General features: G+C 38.5%; 2 protein-coding genes across 5 annotated transcripts in view; both read left to right on the top strand.

Annotated features, from left to right (window-relative positions):
* The window catches only part of LOC111495828 (translation initiation factor eIF-2B subunit delta-like), a 6,667-nt gene extending 4,405 nt beyond the window's left edge, over positions 1-2,262 (top strand). The window contains exons 1-4 of one of the 4 annotated variants that reach the window (XM_023146042.1): positions 366-1,135; positions 1,223-1,319; positions 1,398-1,452; positions 1,940-2,262. In XM_023146042.1, the coding sequence (XP_023001810.1) occupies positions 406-1,135; positions 1,223-1,319; positions 1,398-1,452; positions 1,940-2,002 (945 nt within the window). In that variant the 5' untranslated portion in view covers positions 366-405 and the 3' untranslated portion in view covers positions 2,003-2,262. Of the gene's footprint in view, positions 1-365; positions 1,136-1,222; positions 1,320-1,397; positions 1,826-1,885 lie in introns of those variants that run through there. The other 3 variants (XR_002720364.1, XR_002720362.1, XM_023146031.1) reach the window with 3 other exon arrangements.
* Positions 2,263-3,606: 1,344 nt separating this feature from the next.
* On the top strand, positions 3,607-7,598 carry LOC111495154 (kinesin-like protein KIN-8A). The gene is made up of 6 exons (XM_023145055.1): positions 3,607-4,770; positions 4,869-5,142; positions 5,671-5,721; positions 5,812-6,270; positions 6,394-7,050; positions 7,165-7,598. Exons 1-6 carry the CDS (start codon positions 3,989-3,991, stop codon positions 7,189-7,191), a joined length of 2,250 nt encoding a protein of 749 aa, XP_023000823.1. The 5' UTR covers positions 3,607-3,988; the 3' UTR covers positions 7,192-7,598.
* The last annotated feature ends 1,537 nt before the right edge of the window (positions 7,599-9,135 follow it).

The raw sequence follows: 9,135 nt of genomic DNA, 5'->3' as shown, positions 1-9,135 counted from the left end.
TTTTTTTTTTTTTTTTTTTTTTTTTTTTTTTTTTTTTTTTTTTTTTTTTTTTTTTTTTTTTTTTTTTTTTATTGAAAACTACCTAATACAGTTTTGTTTTGTCTCAAGATTCTTACTTTTCCCATTCCAGATGAAAATCTCATAGCTTCGCCCCTGTTTGATTAGAACTGTTATGTTTTAAGATTTCATATTGATGATCTATGACGATAGTTTTGTTTTTATGGGACTTTATACACTCTAACATGATGATTTAAACGTATGGATGGCCTCTTTATTATATATATATATATATATATATATATATACATATGGTCGTCAATTTATAGTATTTCTGATAAATTTTCTGACTAGTGTTTGTCTAATTTAGTCGCATACCTATACTCTTATCAGGTTGGTTTACAATATATGGCCGGAGATATATGTGGAGGCAATGCTCGCTGTATTGCTATGCTTCATGCCTTTCAACAGGCCATCAAAGACTACTCAACTCCGCCACAGAAATCTCTGGGTAGAGATTTAACTGCAAAAATTGGTGGCTATGTGTCATTCTTCAACGAGTGCAGGCCACTGTCTGTTAGCATGGGAAATTCAATTAGGTTTCTGAAGAACCGCATTGCCAAATTACCAGTGAATCTTCTGGAATCTGAAGTAAAAGCTACACTTTGCTCAGATATTGATCGCTTTATCAATGAGAAGATTATCATTGCAGATGAGGTCATAGTTAGACATGCTGCTACTAAAATCAGGGATGGAGATGTTCTTCTCACATATGGATCATCATGTGCTGTAGAGATGCTTCTATTATATGCACATGAACTCGGAAAAGAATTCCGTGTTGTGGTGGTGGATTCCCGACCAAAACTGGAAGGGCAAGCATTGCTTCGTAGGCTAATAGCAAGCGGCCTAAAGTGTACCTACACTCATATAAATGCTATTTCTTACGTGATGCACGAAGTAACACGAGTTTTTCTGGGGGCTGCTGCAGTATTGTCTAATGGAACTGTATATTCTAGAGTGGGAACTGCAGGTGTTGCCATGGTTGCTAATGCATTCCATGTGCCAGTCTTAATCTGCTGCGAAGCCTATAAATTTCATGAAAGGGTACAGCTTGACTCAATATGTTTCAATGAATTAGGTACATATTGTTATGTCATCTTCTCTCTTATTTCCTTCCAGAAGAGGGTAAAGGGACAATGTCTAAGCATTTTGAAATTTCCTGCAGGTGATCCAGATGCTATCTCAAAGGTCCCAGGAAGGAAGGATGTTAATTATCTAGATAATTTGACTGCTAAAGAACAACTGCAATGTCTAAATTTAATGTAAATCAACCAACATATTATAATCAGTCATTGTACCTCAAAAGTGTTGCATTCTAACTTTGTCTTGTACTATTTCAGGTATGATGCTACACCTTCAGATTATGTCTCAATGATTGTCACAGATTATGGCATGGTAAGCTTTGCTCAATCACTATTACTCTCTTTCTGTCTCAGGCACTTGTTTAGATACATATTATAATCAGTTATTGTACCTCAAAGGGGTTAAGTTTTGAGTTTTGGCTTCTTTGTCGAAGGAAGCCGAAACTCATGAGATTGATGCTTCTGATCCTTGGCTCATTCAGATGAAGGTTGAAATTGAGATAATTAGGTGGTCAAGCATCTAGGTTCTTTATTGTTGACTTCTTCTTTTCACGTTGGAAAGCAAACCACCTTTTGGGATATAAGTTCTGTTTGGTTAAACAAACTACGCTCTAATCCTTTCACTGTTATAAGATCATACTCATGTCCATTATGAATGCCACTTTGCACTGTCGTCTATACTCTTATTTGGATGATTGAGTACTGCTGATTCTTGACATTCCAATGGTCAGAATTGAGAAGGTAGTTTTGGGTTTTGCAGTCTTGAGTGAAACTTGTTTTCTTATTGTTCTGAACTGTAGATCCCGCCTACAAGTGTACCCGTGATCGTACGCGAGTATCGGAGAGAGCACCTGTGGATTTAAGGACTTCATTTGTAAGGAAGCTTATTTTTGCAAGGATGAATCATAGATGTTTGTTGCCGAAGCATGCTGCCAGAAGTTTTTACATTCAAAATCTGCAACTATATTTTAATTTTTAGTAAACTAACGGTTAGATAAGAGTGTGATTGTTGCTTCTCCTTACACTTTTCCAAGCGTGCTTTTTTCTGGGAGAATGTATTATGGGTACGGTTTGAAAGTCGTCGTCAATAATGTCAATGAAAATGTCGATATCTTGAAATTTATAGAATGGTTTGAATTTATAAATAAAACTTTAATTATTGCTTAACTAGACTATAAGTGGCTATTTAGATTGAATATTATGATTGTTGATAATGTACTATAAGTGAAATTTTCATAATTTAATTTGGTTGCTTTCCCAAATGGCCTTTGCTTGGAAGCCACGAGCTAAAAGACAGCACAAACACCTTCATCATAACAAGTTTGGGTATGCGATTATTTAACACTCAATCCCCACTAATGTAATTAATTATCATCTTTCCGATTGGAAGCACACACATCATGAAGTTTTGCTTCTCATTTAATAAAAATAAAAAGTGATTCTTTTATTATTGGTATCAAATTTTGGTGTCAAGCAGTGACTTGTATATGTGTAAGAGAAGAGCTCGAGCATCGACATGATGCTATGTCCTGCCATCCACTATATTGTCTCACTATAAGTCTGGTTGACCTTGAGTAAGAGTTTTGTATACCTTTGTGTGGGGACAAACCCCGTGTTTATATTACATCTTCGTGATAGAACATTTAGATTTGTATGATAGGAAAGACCCTCATCTTGCATCGTCATTGATCATTGCTTCTGATTTTGTCAAATGACGACTGAAGCATATCATTATTTGAATAGGTCCGAATCAATCTGAGCCAATGTATTTGATGGGTCTATGTGGGGTACCAGGATGGGAGGATTGAATAGAGATTTCTACACTTTGTGAACCTTTGGCAATGCTCCTTCCCTAAGAAGGCGGGGTGAACTAAAATGGAGACGAACCGGAATAACGTCCGATCTTGTTTCTGAATTGAGTGGAAATGTTCTTGGTTCTAAAAAAGAAGGTAAGTCAGAAGAGACTTGAAGTTTAGCCTATTTATTCCGTCCAAAACATTTATACTTATTTATAAATAAAGAAAAGATCAACTAATAATTATTTGCTAATTCCCCTTGAATTGCTTTTACTTGGGGGAGAAAACTCAAATGAAGTTTAATATAACATAATCATACAAAATTCTAAAAGAATTCCTCCATCATAATATATGATCTAAGAAGTTTCAATCACCGCCGTTCATTTTTTATCATCAACTAATGGCATCAACGGTAAGAAATTGAGATGTATAGTAGTTGATGCACCTTAGCTTCACCCTAAAACTCCACTTCTTTTGAAAAAGATTTCGTCTTTAATTATTTCAAATTTCATATAATTAAAGCGCGGAGGAGTAATCCAGTGCGGTCACAAACATTCCATTTCGAAAGGCAACAACCCGTTTGAATCTGAACGCAAATTTTATGACCGTTACGAACTTATGGATTCAAATTTTTGCAAGGCAAAAATGTGTACCGCCACTCCACTCATTGCTTCATCCACTCCACCCTACCACCATAATTTCAAAACGCCACTGTGGGACGGAGACTGGAAGAAGCAAAAAAGTGGAGTGCCCCATTCACCTAACTTCAAAAACTGATTTTCCCCGCCCCACTACCAGCCGTCCATCACCACAGATTAACGGCTCAGATTCTCTACCATTAATCTTCGTTTCCCCCTTGTCTTCTTCCATAGTTCAACTTTCGTGAGCTCGGTTCTTCAGTTTTGCTACTTCTGTGGACAATCATCATTTTCCCGCAGAATTTTTCACTTTCCGGGAAATTTTCTCGAAAAACGTTTGAAAAATCGACAGATTTTCGAACTGGGTCAGTGGGATTTTCTGGGTATGTTTGGGCAGTGAGAAAATCAAAGAAGAATGCCTGTTTCGACTCGGTCTCAGATCATGAACGAGGGCCAAAATGAAGCAAGTTCATGTCAAGAAGATAGAAAGCAACTGAATCTTCCACCTAGAAATCTTCACCATGGATTGAAAGAGAAAATGAAGGCATTAACCCTTTTGTACGAGCAGCAGAAGCTTGCTTCTGCAGCTCTCAAGAGGTCATCACCAAAAGGGGAAGATCTAAGATTCACAACGCATCCAAGCGTGGAGCTAAAGGGTTGTTGTAAGAAAGAGGTGAAAGAGGCGAAGCTTGAGAATGTGATGAGAGAAAATGCAATGCCTAATTCAACTGTTACAAGAACTTACGTTCTTCCCCAACCGCCGATGGCCGATGCAAAGGAGAATGTGGGGGTTGGAACCGATCGAATTGTCGGGTTTTCATGCTCGAGAAAGGCGAGCGAGTTGACGAGTGTAGCGAGGAAGTTGTCGTTAGGGAACTCAATGGCTGTGATGGAAGAGAAGGAGAATGTGGGGTGTAAGAATATACAAGAAATGGAGGAATTTGGGAGTTCTTCAGAGAAGGAGAGTTCTGGGAAAACCCGGATTTTGGTGTTTGTGAGGCTAAGGCCGATGGGTAAGAGGGAAAAGGAAGCGGGATCGAGGTGTTGTGTTAAAATAGTGAATGGAAGAGATCTTTATTTGACAGAGTTTGCTAATGAGAATGATTATCTGAGGCTGAAGAGGCTTCGTGGACGCCATTTTACCTTTGATGCCTCTTTTCCGGACACTACGAATCAGAAGGAAGTCTATTCCACCACGTAAGTTAAATACAAAAGAGCTTGTATTTCACTCATTTCTATTGCATTTTAAACCTTAATATGTAACCCTTCAAATGGGTATCAATTTGAATGAGCAGGACAGCAGAGGTTGTAGAGGGAGTATTACAGGGAAGGAATGGGTCTGTGTTCTGCTATGGAGCCACTGGGGCTGGAAAGACCTACACAATGCTAGGAACGGTTGAGAACCCTGGAGTTATGGTTTTAGCTATCAAAGACCTCTTCACAAAGATTAGGCAGAGGAGCACCGATGGGAACCATGCCGTTCACCTCTCTTATATTGAGGTCTACAATGAAACAGTCAGAGATTTGTTATCCCCCGGAAGGCCATTAGTCCTCAGAGAAGACAAGCAGGTCTGTCATCTCATCTATGTGCTGTACATTGTATTTGTGAGATCCCACATCGATTGGAGCAAGGAACGAAACATTTCTTATAAGGGTGTGGAAACTCCTATCCGTAGAAGACGCATTTTAAAACCTCGAGAGAAAGCCCGAAAAGAAAAACTCAAAGAGGACAATATCTGTTATAAATGGTATCAAAGCTAGATACTGAGCGGTGTGCCAGCAAGGACGCTGGTCTCCAAGAGGGTGGATTATGAGATCCCACGTCAGTTGGAGAGGGGAACGAAGCATTCCTTATAAGGGTGTGGAAACCTCTCTCTAGCAGACACGCTTTAATACATTGAGGGGAAGTCCGAAAGGAGAAGTCCAAAGAGGACAATATCTGCTGGCGGTAGGCTTGAGCCGTTACTGGACCACTAAACTAGGAGAGTTTGAACGATTACATCCCATTTGAATCATATGAAATCTTCATTATCTTGTTTTTTTTAATGGAAAATTTCTTCATTACTATTCAGCTAAATGGTTATTCCGATACTCCAGGGCATTGTTGCTGCTGGTCTTACACAATACAGAGCTTACTCCACAGATGAAGTAACATTCTAACTCCCTTATAGTTTTGAAAGTTTGATATTTTATGAAATGGAGAAGGGGAGCTTCAAATTTCTATTGGATTCTGCCTAGGTGATGGCGTTGCTTCAGCGGGGAAATCAAAACCGCACAACCGAACCAACCCGTGTTAATGAAACTTCTTCACGGTCTCATGCTATACTTCAGGTAACAGTTGAATACCAAGCCAGAGATGGTGGAATGAACGTCGTAAACCGAGTAGGGAAGCTGTCATTGATTGATCTTGCTGGGTCAGAGAGGGCACTTGCTACAGACCAAAGAACATTAAGATCTCTTGAGGGAGCAAACATAAACAGATCACTACTTGCTCTAAGTAGTTGCATCAATGCCCTTGTGGAAGGAAAGAAGCACATTCCTTATAGGAATTCAAAACTCACACAGCTTCTTAAGGACTCATTAGGAGGAGCTTGTAACACTGTGATGATTGCAAATATTAGCCCAAGCAACTTATCATTTGGTGAAACCCAAAATACACTTCATTGGGCTGATCGTGCTAAAGAGATCAGAACTAAGGTTTGACCAACAGACTTGTTCTTTACTTATAATTCATCATAAACTTTTGAAGGATTGCATCATAAACATGGCAAAAGATCAAACTTTCCATTAGAAATGATTTGACTTGATCACTGAATGCAGATTGCAGAGGCAAATGAGGAGATAATGATGAAGGTACCCGAATCTGAATCAGACCAGGCTAAACTATTGCTCGAATTGCAGAAGGAAAATCGAGAATTGCGCGTGCAGTTGGTTCGTCAGCAACAGAAGTTACTAACCTTACAGGCGCAATCCCTGGCTGCGGTCGCTTCATCAACCCCGTCTTCAGCCACATCTCTTCTAACTCCTCCAACATCAGTCCACCAAAATGAGAGACGAAAACCAAGATCCTCCTTCTTAAATGGGAACTGTTTTACACCAGAATCTAGAAAGAAGGGAGCAGAGGAAGCGGTTCGAGAGCTTCGCCGCACAGTGAAACAATTAGAAGCAGAGCTTGAGAAGACGAAGAAAGAGCACATTGTGGAGTTAAAGCACAAAGATGATCTTATTAATGAACTCTTGAAGAAGGGCGAAAAAGCAACAGGGACAAGAAGCAGCTTAAGACCAAAGGAACCAAGCGTAGGTGAGCTGAAGAGCCCAAGCCACCGTTTCAAATCACCAGCTCCAACAGCTAAAAAACGAAGCTTTTGGGACATAACAACAACTAATAGCCCTTCTGTTGCCACATTAAATGGAAGGAAGACTAGAAGCCATGTCCTTGCAGAACCTCCTACTGCTGCTCCCTCTTTGCTTCGTCAGGTAGTGTTTCTCTTTTTACATTATGAAACTCTAACAGAAAACCTCAGAACTATTTTCCAAACTCTAACAGCTTGGTTATTCATCCATCTCATTTCTATATTTTCGACAACGCAGCCGGGTTTTGCTCGACAGAAGCCATAGCTTTGGAGTAAGACTCAAAGAAGATTGACAAGAAGAAACAGGATTGCCACTATGAGAAGAACAAAAGGTATAAAGAAACAGAATGCCGACTAAGTTCTAAGTCCTGCTTTAGGAGGGAGCGTTATGGTATATAATTCTTCTGCTTCTTCTGATAGATTTTTCATGTACACAACTGATTAGCCCATAGATTTTCTTAGTTTTTTCTGTTCTTGTTATGTGAATCTTTGCGACTGAAACTGTGTTACATATTATTTTATTCTTTCTTAGTCAAAACCCATGTACTGACTAACTGGAACACATTCCATGAGATATCTCTTCACTTTGTTTGCTTTGTCTGAGGTATCATCTGGGTATTTTATTAATCACCCCAAGAATGACGAGTTTCAACTTTATATTTTCTCTCTCAACTCTGTGAAACTTGAATGTTCTGTTCTGTAGAGAATGATACCCACCATGTTTATGGTTAACTTGAGAGAAGGAATGTTGCTGTTTTTGTTGATAAACTAAGCTGCCAGGCTACTTGGAAAGAGAGCTTTCACATGTGAACCCTCTCATGTAGACTCAAGATGAGAATTTAAATATGACAACATAGGGACAAGACAATATCTAACTGAAAAACTTGGAAATTTCTCCACGTTGCCAAAAGTTATACAAGTTTCTTGTGCCAATTGTATGAACACCCATGGTCGTTCCATTTGAAATCGTACTTCATGGAAGTAATCTTGTAATAGGCCAAGTCAAGCCCACCACTAATAAATATTGTTCTCTTTTGGCCGGTTGTGCATCACCGTCAGCCTCACTATTTTACAATGCGTCTATTAGGAAGAAGTTTTCACACTCTTATAAAAAATGTTCCATTCCCCTCTTCAACTTTGGTGAAATCTCACAAATCTAGCATTTTTTTTCGACTCAACAAAATATCAACTTAATCCTCGGAATTGCTTTAGTAGCTCTACATTATAAGTTAATCAACCTCTAATCCTCCTCTTTCTTGCCTCCTTTAACAGTTAGGAAGAGATCTATCGTCTATGCCTGTAAATATAGCATCCCAACCACAGACTGACATATCAGCATCTGAATTCATGAGGAGAAAGAAATCAAAGAAACAAAAGAGAAGAAGAATGTTTCCAAGTAAGAATTACTGTCAGACAGTCAGATATAATTGATGGCTAAATCTCAAGAAACGATAAACAGATCAAATCAAAAGGGTATCAAACAAAATCTATATGACAGATAACAGGCATGCTTCTAAACAAAGCTCGATAAATGAACTTCCTGTCATGTTGGTAGTTAATCTCTCATCTTCCCAAGACAGGCAAAAGGCAAAAAACCATATGTCATTTTCTCATTTTCAATGCGGCTTGTTCTCGACTGCAAATTTGATGGCAGTCAATGAGTCAAACTGGTTTAGTTTTCTAGATAAACTGGTTCAGATTTAGAAAGAAAAAAAAATGAAGAATTTGCACTAAAACTGGTGGATCTTAGTGGCTGTTGATTGTGTGAGCAGCCACTATCATTCTGTATGATAAGCAATCATCAAAACTCACAATGGGTTTTCCTTTCTTTTGAGAGATAATCTTTCAGAATATGATCGTGACCCATCTATGAGCCAAACCCTCTCCAGTGCCCTCCTCTCCCCATTGAATAAAGTAACAAAAGGCAGAGAGAGAAAGCCTTGAAACTAGGAAAAGCAAATCATTCCCTTTTTTCTTCATGGGGGTAAACATGTAATTTAAATATAGTTCACTGTAGGAAGGAGAAGTTTTTCAAAACTATGGAGGAAACTTAAATGTTTCAAAAGAACCAAATTCCAAAGTGGGGCAAAAAAAGCAGTCAAGAATTGAAACAGGAAAAGCTTCAGCTGTGCTGTCAGGAAGAGGTTTTTTTTTTTTTTTTTTTTTTTTTTTTTTTTTTTTTTTTTTTTTTTTTTTTTTTTTTTTTTTT

This window comes from Cucurbita maxima, unplaced genomic scaffold (assembly GCF_002738345.1).
Source record: "Cucurbita maxima cultivar Rimu unplaced genomic scaffold, Cmax_1.0 Cma_Scf00002, whole genome shotgun sequence".
NCBI classification, from domain to species: Eukaryota; Viridiplantae; Streptophyta; class Magnoliopsida; order Cucurbitales; family Cucurbitaceae; genus Cucurbita; species Cucurbita maxima.
Note: the sequence above shows the minus strand (reverse complement) of the source record. Positions and strands in the feature narration are given on the sequence as shown.